This window comes from Neovison vison, chromosome 9 (genome assembly GCF_020171115.1).
Source record: "Neovison vison isolate M4711 chromosome 9, ASM_NN_V1, whole genome shotgun sequence".
In the NCBI taxonomy this organism is placed as follows: Eukaryota; Metazoa; Chordata; class Mammalia; order Carnivora; family Mustelidae; genus Neogale; species Neogale vison.
In genome coordinates, this window is record NC_058099.1 from 97,038,154 (window position 1) to 97,058,503 (window position 20,350).

The 20,350-nt window shown below is 45.0% G+C and overlaps 1 protein-coding gene and 1 pseudogene across 5 annotated transcripts in view; both read left to right on the forward strand.

Moving 5' to 3' along the window:
* RIC1 (RIC1 homolog, RAB6A GEF complex partner 1) overlaps positions 1 to 20,350 on the forward strand; it is a 147,431-nt gene that overhangs the window by 124,637 nt on the left and 2,444 nt on the right. For 3 of the 5 annotated variants that reach the window (XM_044266007.1, XM_044266008.1, XM_044266011.1), the window contains 11 exons: positions 227 to 316; positions 961 to 1,121; positions 2,070 to 2,208; positions 10,463 to 10,579; positions 11,049 to 11,777; positions 13,413 to 13,571; positions 13,660 to 13,796; positions 15,619 to 15,905; positions 16,518 to 16,709; positions 19,359 to 19,536; positions 19,686 to 19,874. In XM_044266007.1, the coding sequence (XP_044121942.1) occupies positions 227 to 316; positions 961 to 1,121; positions 2,070 to 2,208; positions 10,463 to 10,579; positions 11,049 to 11,777; positions 13,413 to 13,571; positions 13,660 to 13,796; positions 15,619 to 15,905; positions 16,518 to 16,709; positions 19,359 to 19,536; positions 19,686 to 19,874 (2,378 nt within the window). The remainder of the gene's footprint in view (positions 1 to 226; positions 317 to 960; positions 1,122 to 2,069; positions 2,209 to 10,462; positions 10,580 to 11,048; positions 11,778 to 13,412; positions 13,572 to 13,659; positions 13,797 to 15,618; positions 15,906 to 16,517; positions 16,710 to 19,358; positions 19,537 to 19,685; positions 19,875 to 20,350) is intronic. The other 2 variants (XM_044266010.1, XM_044266009.1) reach the window with 2 other exon arrangements.
* LOC122917761 lies at positions 4,511 to 5,702 on the forward strand (annotated as a pseudogene).

Genomic DNA, 20,350 nt, shown 5'->3' on the forward strand with positions numbered 1-20,350 from the left:
CATGGTACCCAATTATTGCTAGAAATATTTATTTTTTCAAAATAGAATATAAATTATTATTCATAAAGGCCTAGAGTGATACTTAATTGGCAGGAGATAAAGAATAGAGCAGAAATAATTTAAGCTCTCATTGTTTGCTTAGGAATATTTTATAAGTGTGTTACTTATTGTAATTTCTGGCAGCATATAAATAAAGGTAAATATGTTTTTTAAATTATCTTTTAAGGAGCAAAATATGATTGTGACAGGTGGCTTAGCCTGGTGGAATGATTTTATTGTCCTGGCATGTTATAACATAAGTGACCGTCAAGAAGAGGTAAGGCTTGTTTTCTCTCAGAGATAACAGATTTTTATATTTTAAAGATGTTAAGCACTATCTGGTTTAATAGAAATATAATTTTTTTGAAATGAATACATTTTATTTTTTTAATTAAGAATTTGGCATTTGGCTTTTTTACCTAAATCAGACCCTCATATCAGGTTACTGCTTTTAAGAAAGTTTTTTTTAAGGGATAATCAGAACTTCTGAGACAACTTTTTCTAAGGATTTTTAGCTGTTAGACATTGTCTGTGAAGTTTGTAAATAACGCAGGTTGTTCAAAGCAAAGATGTTCCTAAGGATGGCTGCCCTTAGAGATTTATTAATTTGTTGGTTTATATGTTTATGTTTTCAGAAAGTGCTGGTCTACTTTTACCAGGTCTGGATATGCAGGTCTTGAGAAGGAGTACCTCATAGTAGTACATTCCCAATTTTAGTTGCTTCATCTTTTGGTTTTTTGTAGAATGAGGCTACCCTGTGAAATTATAAAATTTATCCATTTACTGGGAAAGCTCAGATTGGCTTTAAACTTCTCTTACTTGAAGTCAGTAGATAAAAAAAACCCGCATGTCTAGAGTACTTAGCTGCCTGAGGCGTAGGTGTCTTGTTTTTACAGTTTTCTTTCATTCTTTGTTCTTCAGCTCAGAGTCTACCTGCGCACATCAAACCTGGACAACGCCTTCGCCCACGTCACCCGAGCACAGGCGGAAACCCTGCTGCTTAGTGTCTTCCGGGACGTGGTGGTGGTGTTCCGAGCAGACTGCTCCATCTGCCTGTACAGCATTGAAAGGAAGTCTGACGGGTACGTGCACGGCGTGGTGACTGTCACCTTTTGCTTCTGTATACTGTGCTTCCTCGTCATTTTTATTTTCTCAAAAGTTACCCTGTGTTTAGTTTCCTTTGTTTTAGAAGTGAAAAAAGTAAATTTTGTATTTAGTGATGTTGACGCAGTTATTTTTAGCTGCCTAAATAAATAGTTTGCACCAAGCTCTTCAGCTGCTCTTACTGCACTTGTTCGGGGGGGAAATCAGGTTTGGGATGGGGTAACTTAGGTACTCGTTTTTTTCACAGCCTTGAAAACAAGTGGTTACTAACTACCCTAATGTTCTGGACATGTGGGGAAATTTGAAGGAGTTCACTGGCCTAAGGCCTTGGGAAGTGTGTCCTTAGCAGACTCTCTCGATTCGCACTGAGCGAGGCGGCTGCAGTCCGCCGCGGGAGGGGCTGGCGGCCCCTGGTGCTGCTGCGCGCTGCCTGCCTTCTTCTGGGTGGCCGGTCGGCTGGTAGCCTTTAGACCATGCCTCTTGAGTTTTATTTTGCTCTTGTGATGTGTATGTGTGTGTATGTAAATAGCCCTAAAGTGTGTATTTGCTGAAATAGCTTAGTGATTAAGGAATACTGTAGAGATAACTGTAAGAGATTTTACTAGCCTCTCATGGAAGCCATGTCCTTTCTCAGCCAACTTAACTATTCCTCTTTTTTCCTTCCTAGTTTCCCTAGGTTTTTTTCTTCCCTTCTACATTGTATTCCCTTTCTTTCTCCCTTATTTCCATTTGTATTCTCTGGATACCTCAACCTCACCAGTCTGCTGCCGGAAGGATGCTTGAAGGGGAGGGAATAATGGGTGGAAGGCATCTGGATCCTCCAAACGCATGAAATTTATACTGTTAGTAGTGGGAAAGAAAGAAAAACAAAAAAACTTGCTGGCACTGATGCTGAGGTGTGTGGGTCTCTCTCTCTCTGTTTGCAGTCCGAGTACTACTGCCGGCATTCAGGTTCTTCAAGAAGTGTCCATGTCACGCTACATCCCTCACCCTTTCCTGGTAGTTTCAGTCACCCTCACTTCGGTGAGCACAGAGAATGGAATCACCCTGAAGATGCCACAGCAGGTACCGTACCGTCGTCGGGGCTCTGGAGAGCTTCCTCTCAGTTTTTAGCATTTTAAGTTGCTTACAGAAACTATTTGTTCAGCAAGTATCAAGTTTCTAAAATGTGCTTTGCATGAAGATGCTGGGCTACAGTAGCAAACTAAACAAACTTGGTTTCTGCTCAGACAATAAAGAAATAATTACATGCATAAATAGTTAAAACTGGGATGTGTATGCCAGAAAACCGTATAGGTCACTCAGAGTATAGAATGAACATCTGGAATAGTCCAACAGTCAGAAATTTCTGTACCACTTAAGTGACAGCCCGAAGACAGGAGGTAACCTGCGTAAAGAGCAGGAATCTCAGATCAGTGGGAACAGTAGTGCAGAGGCCTATCAGTAAGAAAAATGGAAGAACTTCAGGGTGGTTGGACTTTATCTTAAAGTCTAACGTGTTTTAAGCTGAGTATTACTAGATCTCAGCTTTGTAATGTCTAGTCTAACTATAAGGGGGAAAATGAACCAAAGTAGGACAAAATTGGATTTAGGGACGGTAACTGGGAGGCCACTGTAATGATCTGAATAAAGGGTGTTAGTGACCCTAAACTTGGCAGTGTAAGAGAAGGAAAAAAGTGGAATACTGAATATAAAATATAGAGAACTCCATGATTAGTCAACTAAACTATAAGGAAAGAAAATAATGCTGTAGTTTCTGATTAAACCCATGAAAGGTTGGTGGGGAACTTCACAGGGAGGGGATCAGGTGGCCAGATCTAAGCCTTATTAATCAATACTAGCATTACTACAAGTAGGAGAACCAGGTGTGGCCTGCTTCCTGGGGAGATGCATCCTAAAGTTCACATGAGGAATTACTGCCCAAAACACTGAACCTGAATTAAATCAAGCTTCTAGAGTCAAGTTTCATTCATAGGAAATACAGGGGTAGAGGTTTTGTTTAACAACACAAGGAAGCACAATGTAGAACCTTCTGTAGGACAGCTACAAGTCAGTAATGTGGCGGGGTTGGGGATGGTAAGGGGAGACTCTTTTATAAATAATTCTTTAGAGCCATACCAACCAAATGCAGTGCTCAAGCCCCATTTGTATCCTGATTCAAACTGGCTATAAAAAGACACTATTAAAACACTTAGAGATACTCAGTATGCACTGAGAGGTGACATTAAGGAATAATTGTAGATTTTATTAGATGTGGTATTGGTATTGGGATTATACAAGCAAATATCCGTGTACTTCATCGCCCTTTAAAATACTTTGGTGTAGGGGCACCCGGCTTGCTCAGTTGGTGGGGCAGGTGACTCTTGATCTCAGGGTTGGGAGTTCAATCCCCACCTTGGGTGTAGAGATTATTTAAAAAATAAAATATTTAAAAATATAATAAAATACTTGAGCAAAATAAGTGAAAAAAGGGTAGATGGAGCAAATGTGGCAGAATCTTGAATAATTGTGAATTTGTGTGATCAGAATATGGGGGTTCATTGTATTATTCTCTATACTTTGACGTTTTCTCTCTCATGTTTGAAGTTTTCATATTAGGGGACATAAAGGGACTCCCTGTATATCCCAGATACAGTGGGCAGTCAGTGGCACCAGTAGTACTGGGGAGCTCATTTTAAGCAAGGCTTTCCAGCAGACCATGAAAAATGTGTCTCATCGTCACTCATCATCCGGGAAATGCAAATCAAAACTGCAGTGAGATGTCACCTCATACCTGTCAGAATGGCTAAAATAAAAAACACAAGAAACAAGCATTGGCAAAAATGGGGAGAAAAAGGAACCCTCATGCAGAGGTGGTGGGAATGCGAGCTGGTGCAGCCGCGGGGGAAACAGCATGGAGGTGCCTCAGAGTTAAAAATAGAGCTGCCCTATGATCCAGTAATCACACTACTGGGTCTTTACGCCCCAAAATACACAAACGCTAATTCAGAGGAATACATGCACCCCTATATTTATTGCAACATTATTTACAATTGCCGAATTATGGAAGCAGCCAAGGTGTCTGTTGGTAGACGAATGGTTAAAGATATGGTCTATATACACTATGGAGTGTTACTCAGCCATAAAAGGGGCGCCCGGATGTCTCAGTCAGCGGGAGTCGGCCTTGTCCTCTGTCTGCCCCTCCCCCCTCTCATGCTCACAAGCACTCTTCTCTCTCAAATATAAAATCTTTAAAAATACATAAAAAGAATGAAATCTTGTCATTTGCAATGACATAGAAGAATCTAGAGAGTATAATGCTAAATGAAATAAGAGAAAGACAAATACCATATGATTTTACTCGTATGTGGAATTTAAGAAACAGAACAAATGAGCAAAGGAAAAAGACAAAACAAGAAACGGACTCTTAACTGTAGAGAACAAACTGACGGTACCAGAAGGGAGGTAAATAGGTGGGTGGGGGTAGGGATCAAGGAATGCCCTTGTGATGAGCGTTGATGGATATTGTATGGAAGTACTGAATCGCTGTATTATACACCACCTGAAACTAATATGACACTGCATGTTAAGTATACTGGAATTTTAAAAGTTTTTAAAAAAAAAAAAAAGCGCCTTTCACAAAGAGGAGAGATCTAATGTGGTGAAGAGCAGATAAAGAAGTTAAGTTGAGGTCAGGCGGCAACCATGGCGGGTCAAGAGGATCTGGTGCAGCGGGAGATTCACCAGGACTAGGCAAACCGAGAATACATTGAGGTCATCACCAGCAGCATCAAGAAAATCGCGGACTTTCTCAACTCATTCGATATGTCTTGTCGTTCAAGACTTGCAACACTAAACGAGAAATTGACAGCCCTCGAACGGAGAATAGAGTACATTGAAGCACGGGTGACAAAAGGTGAGACCCTCACCTAGAGCTACGCCATGCTGCTGCTGGGAAGTTGCTTCATGGAACGCAGGCCGACGTGGGAAAGGCCCCAGCAGCCTCAGCTCCTTCCTCTCTCAAAGAGCAACAGGGCTTATTCTTGGTTTTTGGTTTTTTTTGTTGTTTGTTTTTTTTTTTCAAAAGTGTGGCCTTTGGGTTCTGCCATGTACGTCGGTGTGTGATGTGGCATCTGGGAAGACATCCAGGGAAGCTCTTGGAACCAACATAAGGCATTTTATCTTTGAAGTAACATTTTGTAGAACTATCCGTCAATGTATGAGGCGCTCAGAGCCAGACGCCTGGGACTCTGTTAAGGTCCTCCCCACCTCTCTTTCTCTCAGACTTTCCTTACAGCTCTCATTGCCTCTGCATTGATTCTGGAAACAGTCTTTGTCTCCTTTTCACCTTTGGTGGGGTTTGGGAGGCAGTCCTGGCCGAGACACTTATGCCTTGGCAAGATGGCTGCCAGAGAATGTTGTTGCTAACCCACCAGTTTCTTGTCCTTTTGGGGAGGTAAAGGTCAGGCCCCCACTTGGCTTGAAGGGACATGTTCAGAATTTCTTTCTGTCACTTGGGGTATCTTTGCCTCTCATATTTCCCTAATAAACTCCTCAACTTTAAAAAAAAAAAAAAAAAAGTTAAGTTGAGGGACACCTGGGTGGCTCAGTTGGTTGAGCAGCTGCCTTTGGCTCGGGTCATGATCCCAGCGTCCTGGGATCAAGTCCCACATCAGGCTCCTTGCTCCTCGGGGAGCCTGCTTCTCCCTCTGACTCTGTCTGCCACTCTGCCTGTGCTCGCTCTCGCTCTCTCTCTCTATGACAAATAAATAAATAAAATCCTTAAAAAAAAAAAAAGTTAAGTTGACTGTGAAGAGTGACAGTCTGACGTCTTCCTTGCCAGTTTGGATGCCTTTTATTTCTTTTTGTTGTCTGACTGCTGAGCCTAGGACTTTGATAATACTCAATGTAGAAAACCTAAAAAACTCCCATTAAAAAATAGCTAGAACTGATATAGGAATTCAGCAAAGGCACAGGATATGAAATCAGTGTAGAGAAAGCTGTTGAATTTCTATACACCAGTATTGAAGCAGCACAGAGAGAAGTCGGTCCCATTTACTGTAGCCCCCAACCATAAGATACCTCGGAATACCTAACTAAAGAGCCAGAAAGTGTGTATGCTGAAAACTATAGAACATGTATGAAAGAAACTGAAGAGGACACAAAGAAATAGAAAAACATTCCATGCTCTTGGATTGGAAGAACAAATATTGTTTAAAAGACATCTGTACTACTCAAGGCAACCTACGCATAAAATGAAGTCCCTATCAATACCACCAGCATTCTTCACAGAGCTGGAGTGAATGACTTTAAAAATCGTGTGGAACCAGAAAAAAAGCCCGAATAGCCAAAGCAATGTTTAAGATGCAGAGCAAAGCAAGAGACATCATGATTCTGGACTTGAAGCTACATTATAAAGCTGTGCTCATCAAGACAGTATGCTGCTGGCACAAAAACAGACACACAGCTCACTGGAACAGAATAGAGAGCCCAGAAATGGACCCTCAGCTCTGGTCAACTAACATTTGACAAAGTGGGAAAGAATATCCAGAGAAAAAAAGTCTCTTCAACAAATGATTCTGGGAAAATTGGACAGCCACATTCAGAAGAATGAAACTAGACCACTTTCTCACACCATACACAAGAATAAACTCAAAATGGATGAAAGACCTACATGTGAAACCACCAAAATCCTAGAAGAGAAAAGCAGGCAGCAACCTCTTTGAGCTTGGGTGCAGCGGCTTCTTGCTAGACTAGTCTCTGGAGGCAAGGGAAATGAAAGCAAGAATGAACTATTGGGCCCTCATTAAGATAAAAAGCTACTGCACAGCGAAGGAGACAGCCAACAAAACTGAAAGGCAACCCACGGAATGGGAGAATATATTTGCAAATGACATATCAGATAAAGGGTTAGTATCCAAAGCTAGGTGTTTTACACAACTAATGAATCATTGAACACTACATCAAAAACTAATGATGTACTATACAGTGACTAACTGAACATTATTTTAAAAAAATCTATAAAGAACTCAATACCCAAAAAACAAATAATCCAACTCAATACCCAAAAAAATAAATAATCCAGGTAAGAAGTGGATAGAAGGTATAAAGAGACACCTTTCCAAAGAAGACATCCAGATGGCGAACAGACACGTGAAAAGATGCTCAACATCATTCATCATCAGGGAAATACAAATCAAAACCCCAGTGAGATACCACCTCACACTTGTCAGAATGGCTGACATTAACAACACATGATACAACAGATGCTGGTGAGGATGTGGAGAAAGGGGAAACCTCTTACACGGCTGGTGGGAATGCACGCTGGTGCAGAGTGCAGCCACTCTGGAAGACAGTTTGGAGGTTCCTCAAAAAGTTAAAAATAGACATAGCAAATGCACTACTATGACTCAGTAATTGGACTACTAGGTTTTTATCCAAAGGATACAAACATACAGATTCAAAGGAGCACACACATCCCAGTGTTTATAGCAGCGTTATCAACAATAGCCAAAGTACAGAAAGAGCCCAAATGTCCATCCGTTGATAAATGGATAAAGAAGAGGTGGGGTGTGCATACACACCCATCCACTCCATCCACATGCGTGTGTCATGTGTTACTCGGCCATCAGAAAGAATGAAATCTTGCCATTTGTACCAGCATGGATGGAACTAGAGGTTGTTACGCTAAGTAAAATAACTCAGAGAAAGACAGATACGATTTCACTCATACGTGGAATTTAGGAAACAAAACAGATGACACAGGGGAAGGGTAGGAAAAATAAAAACAGAGGGAGGCAAACCATAGGAGACTCTTAAATACAGAGAACACACTGAGGGGGCTGGGGTAATGGGGTGACGAGCATCAAGGAGGACACTTCCAGTGAGCACCGGGTGTGATGTGTAAGTGATGAATCACTAAATTCTATTCCCGAAGCCAATACTACACTATGTGTTAACTAGCTTGAATTTAAATTTAAGGAAAAAAAAGTGAGTTGAAATGTAATAGGAATTAGATTGATTACATCTTACACAGAGGGAAGACCAGGATTGCTACAGCAAAACAAGTCTGGATTTCATATTGAAAATTTAAAAAACCCTAACAGTGAAAGTTGTTTATCAGTAAGATAGCCTCCCTCATAAGACTGGGCTCCTTGTCTCTGAAACTCATAAATAAAAGAGTCATCTACTAAGAATATTTTTAGAGTAAGAGAAGGCATTTCGGGGATACAGGTAGTCCCTGCTTTAATGTTAAGTTCCTGGAAAGCTCATTAAAAACTTGCGGGAAAGTGCTGTTGTACTCCCCTGTTCTTCATGCTGTAATAGTGGTGGAAAGTGTTGAATGCGTGAATACAGCTGAAGGAAAGAGAAGTGGTTTTGATTATGTAATAAGACCATGTCAAATGTAGTGAAATTCACCATTTTCATACTTCCCAGGGGTCGGTATGGACATGAGTCCCATAGCGGTGACTTGCAGTAGCTTCTTGGAAGGTCTTCGCAAAGTGTCGGGGAGTCTCTGTGCCAGTCCGTGTGCTCTCTGGTCTGACTCTTGGTTTGTGTGTTCATTTCTCCTCTGCCCTCTGCCGTCCAGCTCTTAGAATAGTGCACACCTTATAATTTCCATTTTTCCTTCTCCTACCTTGAAGCTTGTGATGTGGAGAGGTAATCAGATCTTTAGTTTTCGTGTCGTTACATGCAAAATGGGGACCCAAAGATTTATTTCCAAGTGAAGTTCTTGAGCTTTGTGACAGTTGCTTGGAGATTTGTTATTTTTATTATTTTTATTTCTCTTCTTCGTAAATTAATGTAAGTTACTACACTGCACCTACCTGGATGTGGCCTACCACCAAAATGAAGACAAAATCCATGAATCTTCTGGACCCTCTTGTCATTTCTTCTCCACAGTCCCAGTAGTGTCTGGCAGGCAGGACTAAGAGTGTCTTGTGTAACTGTTTTTGCAAATAGAATATGTAGGGGGGCAGCTACCGTTCTCCTGGCTGAACCCTAAATAATAATGGCAGCTTAAATGCAGCCTGCCCGCAGGCCCCGGCTGGGACGCCAGCCCGTAGCTTCTGAGTTCTCACCCTTTCCTTCCTAAAATTTTTTCCTTCTTGCTTTCTGTGACACTGTGCTCTCCTGGTGCCCTGCTCACCTCCTCCCCGGCATACTTGGCTTCAGAAAGTTCATCTGACTCCTTCAGTTGACCAGCCGTGCTTCGATTCTGGTGTGTTCGTCCGTACTTCAGTCATCGCTCACGTTTTTATTCGCAAGTCTTAAGATTCCTTCAAATTTAATGATAAGTGAAATGAAACTGCTCAGTTTCCCCTTCCTTAGCTTCTGCTTGGAACTTCTACCCGTGGTAACCTCACCTCCTCTGGCACCCACCAAGGTGCACCCCCTGAAATCCTGCTAGTTTACTTCTCTTTTCCTGCCTTTCAGGCCTAAGGCGTCAGTCAGTTATTTTTTGTTTTGTTTCTGTAAATCCAAATGCTCTTCTTCTTTACAAGTGGAAAAAGACTTCATGTCTGAGATGTGCTTTAGAACAAAGCTTTTCAGCTTGCAGCCAGGTGAGAGGGCTTAATGGGCCGTCACGTGTTAGGCTGTCTACTTTAGGACTGGATTGAAATTTTCCGTAGCGAAAGGACAGACTGTTTCATTCATTCTTGACGTCAACACCTGTAATGTCTGTCTCTCCTGAGTAAGCCATCCTGAATAACCCAGAATTTTTAATAACTCCGTTATTCAAGAATTGTAAGGAGTAGCTTATTTCCTGTCTTTTGTTTGTTTTTTAACCTGGCTTTCCAAGCCTTCCTTGAAAGTCCCATTACCACCCAGTGTTTTTCTCATGATATTCCTAATCTAGTCAGGTTTTTCTCACTTTCCCTAAAGAGATGTTCCATCTTCGTGTCATTCACAGCGGCGGCGTTCGGCTGGAGAGCCGACCCTTTCCTTCCTCCCGTGTGTCGTCCTCGTCCTTCAAGGCCCGCCTCACCCTGTAAGCCTTCTCTAGCTATGTCAGGCCGGTCACTGAAGTGATCTCTCATTACTGCGAACTTCTGAAGCTCTCCTAGTTATGTCAGGAAAATTCAGCTCTGCCCTGACTCAGGTTCACTTGCGTTCTGCAGTAGTTGCGTTCTTCAGTAGTTGCATTGTGGTAAAGCTTGTTACGCGCAAGCCAGCAAGCAGCTTGTAGTCCACATCACCCCACAGAACGGCTGTACACGGCTGTACACGGTGCACACTCAGGAGACGGTGGTGGTGGTTTTACTTGTAAACCATACAGAGCTGGGGGGAGATGCTGAAAACATCTGCATTAGCTGGAGTCCGGTTCTTCTTGCAGGCTCGTGACGCAGAGAGCATCATGCTGAATCTCGCCGGGCAGCTCATCATGATGCAGAGGGACAGGTCGGGCCCTCAGATCCGGGAGAAGGACAGTAACCCCAGCCAGAGGAAACTCGTGAGTAAAATGCACGTTCTGTAGAGCAACAGAGATGAAGGAATAAAAGAACGTAAGAGGAGAGTATCATCTTGTGACTTGGAAACTGGGAAAGTATATAATACTAGTCATTAAGCCTCCAGGTTTAAGACTGTTTGTGAATAAGAACATCCCGGAAGAATAGTAAGAGTTCCATACCCCGGGTGTTCCTGCTTAGGCATTCTTGATGCTAATTCTAATTGGAAAGTAGGGTAAATTGTTGAAGTCTGTGGGGTTTCTTTGGTTTTGTTTTGTCTTGTTTTTAGATTTAAATATACGTACTTTGAAAGGCGGGGTACTGTTCTGGATTCTGTTACTAGATAGCGTGTCCTAATTTTCCGAAAAGAAGTTGTGCTATCATTTTGAAAGGCTTAAGAAATTAATGCCAAGGAACTTGAGAGTGTTCGAATTTAATAGGAAAAAAAATGGATTCTTGTCTCTGCTTCTCCAGCTGCCATTCTGCCCTCCTGTCGTCCTCGCCCAGTCTGTGGAGAACGTCTGGACTACGTGTCGCGCAAATAAACAGAAGCGTCACCTCCTGGAGGCCCTCTGGCTGAGCTGCGGAGGCGCAGGGATGAAAGTGTGGCTCCCGCTCTTCCCCAGGGATCACCGCAAGCCCCATTCCTTCTTGTCGCAGCGCATCATGCTGCCTTTTCACATCAACATCTACCCCCTGGCTGTTCTGTTTGAAGACGCGTTAGTGCTCGGTGCCGTCAACGACACTTTGCTCTACGATTCCTTGTACACGCGGAGCAGCGCCAGGGAGCAGCTGGAGGTGCTCTTCCCGTACTGTGTGGTGGAGAGAACCTCTCAGATCTACCTCCACCACATTCTGCGGCAGCTGCTGGTCAGGAACCTCGGGGAGCAGGCCTTGCTCTTAGCCCAGTCGTGCGCCGCTCTCCCTTACTTCCCTCACGTGCTGGAGCTCATGCTCCACGAAGTGCTGGAAGAAGAAGCTACCTCACGGGAACCCATCCCCGACCCTCTGCTTCCCACTGTGGCCAAGTTCATCACCGAATTCCCCCTCTTCCTGCAGACAGTCGTTCATTGTGCCAGGAAGACTGAGTACGCCCTGTGGAATTACCTTTTCGCAGCCGTTGGAAACCCCAAGGACTTGTTTGAGGAGTGCTTGATGGCTCAGGATTTGGACACAGCTGCCTCTTACCTTATTATCTTACAGGTAACAGTTCTTTTCCTATAAAGTAAACAATGAATGAGCCAAAATGAGAGGGGGAAAGAAATGGCCTATGTTGACACTGATGGTGTTCCAAGGATTCTTGCAGTCTGCAGTCTGGCTTTCTGTTCTGTGCAGTATAACAACATAGACTAACGCGCACATATTACACAGGAAATATAATAAAGAAGAATTATTTTGAATATTAGTGAGTTTGAGCTAATGTTAGCTAATTTGAACTATTTGAGCCTCTCACAGTTAACAGATTTGTTTCCTTCTAGCGAGGAATCACCAAGGGGACTCTGGTTAAGGCCTGGCTCCTCCTAGCAGAGCACCTTATGTTAGGCTCCCCACAGCAGGCTGAGGAAGCGCAGGCCTGCCACAGTGATTACCCTCAGAGTGTGCGGTTCTTGTCAAAATAATGGGTTCTGTGAGACTCCTGAAAATTTGTGTCATTATATATATTTGACAGAAGGGCTTGTAGTTGTTGTTCCCAGTCCGATACAGATTTGACAGGTACACTTAGCCGTGCTTTCAAATTACCACAAAGTTGTTTTCATTGATTAAGAAGCTGCCATTAACTTGGTTTAAACTCTGCCTGAAGCACATGTCTCATCCGCTTACTTGCTTCATGACAACTGATTGAAGCCAGAGGAAATAGTCCAGCGGAGGTGGGATGGCCCTTAAAGTCTGATTCCCTGGCGCATCTAAAAAAAAACCACAGAATGATAAAAATAGAAACAAAATAAATGCAGCTGTGTTTTGTCTTGGACTTGGACTTCTAGTGATCTGCCAAGCAATGGGATTGGCCACGTTCTCTGTAGCAGAATTCCAGCCTTGTCACATAATTACAGTTAAACTTGCCTGTGAGGTGCCTATCCCGGAGGGCAGAGGCAGGCTGTGTGGTAAGGTTTGCGAAAGAATTCTTTTTTTTTTTTTTTTTTAAAGATTTTATTTATTTATTTGACAGAGAGAAATCACAAGTAGACAGAGAGGCAGGCAGAGAGAGAGAGGGAAGCAGGCTCCCTGCTGAGCAGAGAGCCCGATGCGGGACTCGATCCCAGGACCCCGAGATCATGACCTGAGCCGAAGGCAGCGGCTTAACCCACTGAGCCACCCAGGTGAAAGAATTCTTAAGGACGCTCTTTGTGTAGCCTTCCTACCGGCTGCTGGCCAGAGCTGAGAGTGCTTTTGTCACAGCCTCAAAAACTGTCACAAGAGGGAGACCTGGGCTTCTGGGAGTCCGGCAAATCAGGTAGATTTGTTTCTTGCTTTTTTGCTGGTCTTCAGCAAGTTACTGAACTCCATTTCCTCATCTGTAGAACAGGAATGACGTAACCACTTCACAGGGTCACCAGGAGCCAGGAAAGACAGAATATGGGTCAGGTTTATGTGAGGTATTTGACTTTTTTAGAAAGTTTAGGAAATCCTTCTTTATGGTACACCAGCGGAGTGTTTGTCTCGCTTTTCCTTGCCTGATACTTTCTGTTGATCCTTTTTGTTCTGACTATCAAACATTCCCCTATAGAGATAGAGCTGCATTCCTTCTCTGGTATAGAAATCATAGAGCTACAGAGTTGCTCATACTTCCCAAATCATTTGCCATGTAAAAGGAATGCTTGTCTTTGGTTGTTTTTGTAGAACATGGAAGTCCCAGCGGTAAGTAGGCAGCATGCCACCCTTCTGTTCAACACAGCCCTGGAACAAGGCAAATGGGACCTGTGTCGACACATGATACGCTTTCTTAAAGCCATTGGCTCTGGAGAATCCGAGACCCCTCCATCCACACCTACTGCTCAGGTTGGTTGCAAAGTTGCACAGCCTCTCTGGGCCAGACACCTACACGGCATCTTTCTCTAACGGTACTGCGCATCGTGTGTGATCTTAGGAACCCAGTTCAAGTGGCGGATTTGAGTTCTTCAGGAATCGAAGCATCAGTTTATCCCAGTCAGCTGAAAATGTTCCTGCTAGTAAATTCAGCTTACAGAAAACGCTGAGTATGCCATCTGGTCCTTCTGGAAAAAGGTAAAAGAATAACGAGCCGTTACTGCTTTGAGGGCATTCTGTGACACATTGCATTTTAGGCCACTTGTAAACTTGGATCTTAGGAAAACAACCATTTGATCAAATACAGATCTTTCTCCATTTCCAAAAGGCTTGAAGATCACACAAATTGCTTCCCTCCTTCTGTCTTCCAGAGTCCACTTTGTTATTCTTTGGATAGTTTCTGTCTTTTGTCCTAGCGTAGGTCTTGTGTACCCATTCTTTTTTTTTTTTTTTTTTTTAAGATTTTATTTGTTTATTTGACAGAGACACAGCAAGAGAGGGAACACCAGCAGGGAGGGAGGGAGAGGGGGAAGCAGGCTCCCTACTGAGCAGAGAGCCCGATGTGGGGCTCGATCCCAGGACCCTGAGATCATGACCTGAGCTGAAAGCAGAGGCTTAACCCACTGAGTGACCCAGATACCTCTTGTGTACCCATTCTGACGGAAGCTCACTTCAAATCACCCTAATAGAGGACCAGAATAAAAAGGAAAGATAATTCTGCACACAATCCAGAAGCCTTCTTACAGCTGTAGTTTTACCTTTCTTTCCGACTGTAACTCGTGGCAAAAATCCCCATGCACTTGCCTCTCCTGTGATTTTTGACTAGAGAAGTCATTAAACAGAGGGAGAGCCCAGAGGAGGTGTATCCTGAGGACCGAAAGCTACACCACCCGTAGATGGGTTATTGCCTCCTGAGAGGTTACCGTGAACTCATACTGAACATTATAAAAGAGAATTTCCTCTAGTTTGTGAGGTCCTTGTGTCCTTCCTGTGTTGTTACGTGTTCTAAGCTCTTCTCTTTACTCTCCCTTAATCCCTTCGTTTATATTCTGTTTTCATTGTTCCTACAATGCCTGACACATAATGAGAACTTACTGAACATTTTCTTTTACGACATTTTACTACTTTCTTCTCAGGCTCATTAATACCTCCCTTACTCCCAGCATCTACACACACTGTCGGGCTGTACACGAGTAAAGTGCAGCCACGGCTCGCTACAGACAGAAGCTTCTCGGCGCCTTCGCAGAGCGCGATCGCCGGCTGGTGCGCAGGAGGGTCCGTGCGAGCCGGGCGCTGCCGGGAGCGCGTACACGAGCGCGTCTTCTCATCCTTACGACTTACAAGGGTCGGCCCCGTTGTTCACCCCATTGTGTGGGTGAAGAAACAGAGGCCCAGGAAGTAGCTTGGTCAGGCTCACACAGGATCGAGTGGGCAGAGCCAGGATCTGCATCCACACGGCCGGCCGGCACTGCCTCTCACGGAAGGCACCGCAGGGCCCAGTTCCCAAACCAGTCAGCCCGTATCAGCCCACAGGAGTAGGGGTGACAGACCCCGTGTCGTCACGTAGCAAGTTTCCAGGCACCGGCGTGCGTCCGTGCGCCTGCCCCTCCCCCACGCCCGTGCGCGGGCTTCGTTCTGCCGCGTCCCTTCTCCGTTTCTTTGCTCTGATCTCCTCCCCTCTCTCCACTGGGCTCTTCGGGTGCCGCGTTACCAGCCCCTTCTGTCCGGCAGCCCGTCAGCGCCCTCCTCCTCGTTTGGCTTTGTCCATCTCCCCTCTTTGCTTCTTCCACATTTCCATTCTAGAAGGGTCTTTTGAGAGCCTGCCGTGCTCCGGGGGGTGGTCGGCCGCCGTGGCATCCGCGGAGGAAAGCCCTGGCGCTTGTCTTCGCTCGGTCGGAGCTGGATCGGGGACGGCGCCCCTCGTTGTCCGCGGTAGCCTCGCTGCTGCGCGCCGCCACGTGACGGCCACGTGACGTGGTCCGGAGACGCTGGTTCTGCAGCTTTCTCGTCCCGCCCACAGGTGGAGCAAGGACAGTGACTGCGCCGAGAACATGTATATTGACATGATGCTCTGGAGACACGCTCGGCGTCTCTTGGAAGAAGTTCGGCTGAAGGACCTCGGCTGCTTTGCAGCGCAGCTGGGCTTCGAGCTCATCGGTTGGCTGTGCAAGGAGCGCGCTCGGGCCGCTCGCGTGGACAACTTCGTGCTGGCCCTGAAGAGACTTCACAAAGACTTCCTGTGGCCGCTTCCCATCATCCCAGCCTCTTCCCTCGGTTCCCCTTTCAAGAACGGAAAGTCCCGAACAGGTAACGTAGGCTCGTGGCACTCGGTCGCAGATTGTCCACCAGGTCAAAGTTGGCTGCGGGCACCGCCACGCGCCCCTTCCGTGGCGAGCGGTGCGACGGCTCAGTCGTAGCCTCCGGAGAAGCGAAGGTGTGACTTCTCTGGCGGACATGACGGAGAAGTGGGAGCAATGCATCCTTGAGAGGCCGGGCCGTCTTCTGATCTGGGAGACGACCGAGTGCAGTCTCGGTGAAAGGAAAATTAAAAGATGACGATTTTTAGTTGCCGTCTTTCGAAGACGACTGTTGTCATGACCGTGACTCGTGAGAGCTCAACCAGAAAGCTTTTCCTCTAGCGTTTGGAAACTGCATCTCATCTTAAGACCAAGGGAAAGCACTCACAAGACGAACAGACTAAAGTCTGTCTCGTGATGAGACGTGACCGTGTAGGTTGACGGTTAGATGGCGCCGCATCCTCCGCTTCCCTGGTTCGCGGGCGGCCGGCGCGGGGCAGTTGGCTTTGAACTTCCAGTATTTGAGGGAGGCAGGGAAAGAAGCTGAAAATTCCCAAGGTGGGAACGGTGGTGCGCGCATCTTTTGAATTCCTGCTTTCTTGTTTTGGGGCCTGCCTTGCAGTAGGAGAGCAGCTGTTGAGGTCCCAGTCAGCCGACCCTTTTTTAAGCCTCGAGACAGACACGGGTGTGTCTCATGTACAACGAAGTCAGAGCTGGCTTGGCGACATCGGCCCCACCCCTCCTGAGACCGACCCAGCCTCGTCCCACGGACCACAGATGCAAGACGCCTTCTTGTCACCTTTATCTAATAAAGGTAAATGTCATTTTAAATCCTCGCTTCTCCTTAGTTCCTCTGGAAGGCTTCTGTGCTGTGGCCCTTCAGAACCAGAGCTCACTCTTTCCAGCTGTGTCCTTGAAATTAGTTATTAGAATCTGCTAGAGAGGAGGTTAGTTTCTAGAACAAGGCCACGCTGGCCTAAATTATACTTTGCCATATTTATTTTAGATGAACGAAATAGGTACAGTCTCATTACAGACCAGCACTAACAGATGAAACTGTGTGCTTGATTTTAATGATACGGAAACACTAACTTTGAACTTCAAGTAAGTAAAATATTCACTCTGTATAAAGAACACTATTCTCATAAGTAGACATGGATCATAAAAAATTTTACTTCACTGTCTTCTGTTTTTTATTTTACTGATAAAAATTTGTAGAAGTTTTCTTTTCTCTTGCAAGTTCCTGTGCAATATCCTTCATTTTGCCTCTTCATCTTCAAAGCCTAATTTACTCCCCAGCCCTTTACCAAAAAGCGAGTGCCAGCCTCTGCTCCTACGGGGTTAGCGGAGTTCCAGACGGAAGCGGCGTCAGAGTGATGCGTGTTGCCGAGGCTCGTCCGGTCATGGGACTCTTAAGTGTCAGGCCGGCTGCAGTTTTCTTTGGGGCCAAAGCTCTCGCTTGCTGTCTTCACCATTTCTTGAGCTTTGCTACATGGAGAAGCTCACGGCTTTCGTCACTCTTGTTAAAATTGTAGAAGATACACATAACATATGCCACTTAAACCATTTTTAAGTACGTGGTTGAGTAGGGTCAAGTGCATTCACGTTGCTGTGCAGCCGGCCTCTGGGACTCTGTCTTGCCAAGCTAAGATTCTGTACCCAGTCCAGAGCAGTTCCCTTTTCTCCCTCCCCGGCACTGGCAGCCGCCACTCTGCCTCTGTCTCTGTGAACTTGACTAGAGACCTCACGTAAGTGGAATCCTACAGTCTGTGTCTTTCTGTGACTCAGGCTTATTTCACTTAGCATCGTGTTCTCAGAGTTCATGTCTGTTGCAGCGTGTGGAGGAACCTCCTTCCTTCCAAAAGCTGTTCAGCGCACTGTTGTGTGTAGACACCGCATTTCCGTGTATCCATCCGTCTACCCGCGGATGAACGCTTGGCTGCTTCCACCTTTTGGTTATTGTGAATAATGCTACAATGAACATAGGGATTCAGATTGTTTTTTAGGATGCTGCTTCCAGTTCTTTTGAGTATAAATATCCAGAAGCGGAAATGCCAGATTATTCTTTAATTTTTTGAGGAACTGTCAACCTACCAACATTGACAAAGATTCCAGTTTCTTGACATTCTTGCCAGTACTTTATTTGCTGGGGATTTGGGGGGTTTTTGTTTTGTTTTGTAATAGCAATCCTGAGAGATCTGAAGTAATACCATTGCTCGCTTTTTTTTAATAGAAAACTCTTTGAAGTGATGATTTCAACTATATTTTAAAATTAGAGATAATATCGCGGAAGCCTTGCCCCAGCCCCATGCATCCGTTACCCAGCTTCGGCTGCTCCCAGCGCAGGACCACGTTTGTTTGATCTCTTTGTATCTTACTGAACCAAATCCAAGACATGATATATTTTGTGGCTTTTTCAGTATGTACTTTAAAAGAACTCTTTAGGGACGCCTGGGTGGCGCAGTTGGTTGGACGACTGCCTCCGGCTCAGGGCGTGATCCTGGAGTCCCGGGATCGAGTCCCACATCAGGCTCCCAGCTCCACGGGGAGTCTGCTTCGCTCTCTGACCTTCTCCTCGCTCATGCTCTCTCTCACTGTCTATCTCTCAAATAAATAAATAAAATCTTTAAAAAAAATAAAAGAATAAAAAAAAATAAAAGAACTCTTTAAAAAGTAATTCCATTAACATCCTTCCAGAATTTAACAATAATTCCTTAATCTCAAATATCTAGTAAGTATTCAAATTCCAGTTGTTTCATAATGTAATTTTTTTTTATGGTTAGGACCAAGATCCAGATAAGGTTCACGCATTGTGGTTCTTTCTTTAAAAAATGACTATTTCCCTCCCCACTTTTTTTTTTTTAAGATTTATTTATTTTAGAGAGCATAAGCGGGAGGGGCAGAGGGAGAGAGAATCTTAAGCAGGCTCTTGGCTGAGTGTGGAAACCAAAGCAGGCCTTGATCTCATGGACACAAGATCACGACCTGAGCCAAAAGCAAGTCAGATGCTTAATCAACTGGGCCACCCGGGTGCCCCCCCCCCGATCTTTTTTTCTTTTTTTAAACCCTTGCAGTTTGGATTTGCTTCCATGATTTTCTCAAAATGTGAATTTTGGTGACTGCATCTTCATGGTTTACCACTTTCTTCTGTATTTCTTATAAATTAGTAATTGAATCCAAAGGCCTGATCGTGTTATAGCTAGATTTTTTTTTGGAGGCAGGCAAGACTGCTACATAGACGGTAGTGCGTTTTTCCATCTGAAGGCACATAATGCCTTCTCTCTCTAATGGTTTGCTTTTTTTTAAATATCTACTACTGCTACTCTAACATGGGAATTTTAGCAGTTGATTTAACATTTGGGTTTCAGAATTTTGAGCAGAAATCAACATGTGAGAAACCACTAACTCATAAACATACTTCCGGCCTGAAGCTGATTTGTAAGTTTTGGCACTTTTGCATCAGGTGACGAATGCAGTATCGGTTCAGCCACAGACTTGACTGAAAGTAGCTCCGTGGCGGACGGAGACTGGACGGTGGTGGGTGAAGACTTCTCCACACTCAGTCTGACCCAGTCAGAGCTGGAGCACATCTCCATGGAGCTGGCGAGTAAGGGGCCTCACAAATCCCAGGTCCAGCTTCGGTGAGTCGCTCCCTCGGCATCCAGGCCGCAGAGGGCCTGCTCCGGGTCTTCGGGCAAATGGGGTGCGGGGGTCACTTTCCTGATGACGATCGCCCTTTTCGACACCGTAGCACCTTCTGAGCTTCGAACTTTCGGTTCTGCTCCTGCAGGTACTTGCTGCACATCTTCATGGAGGCAGGATGTCTGGACTGGTGCGTCGTCATAGGCCTGATTCTTAGAGAATCCTCAGTCATCAACCAGATCGTGGTTCTCATCCAGTCTTCAGAGGTGGACGGAGAGATGCTGCAGAACATAAAGACGGGGCTGCACGCCGTGGCGCGGTGGGCCTCCACGGACTGGTAAGTGCACGTCTCCTTCGCTTCTTCCCGTGGCTGTCCTCGGGGCAGTCCTGTCCTTTCACAGGCGCGAGGTTTAGTTCTGGTGCGTTTACCTGGAAATTGTTTAGGTTGGGAGAAGCAAAATGCTTTCCCACGCTCCGTTCTGAAGTTGTTCTCTTCAATCACCGTTCTGTGCCCGGCCAGCAACATAAATGACACCGTACAGATGCTCTCAGAATTGTTAGACTGGACCTTGAGGTCTGTGGTTCTGTGGAATTGCTGGTGATAATAATCTGAAAATGTCTGCTTCGGAAAGATAAAAACCTAAGGCATGTGTGAATTGACTAGTGCACAGCACTTACTAGGAAGCCCAAATTAAGAGTTAATGGATAGACGTGAGGAGCCTCAGAGTCTGGCCCCTTGTCACCAGCTACGTGTGGATTTGGGGTTTCCTGCACTTGGCTCTGGTTTTTTCCTTAGTTGCCAAATTCACTTAG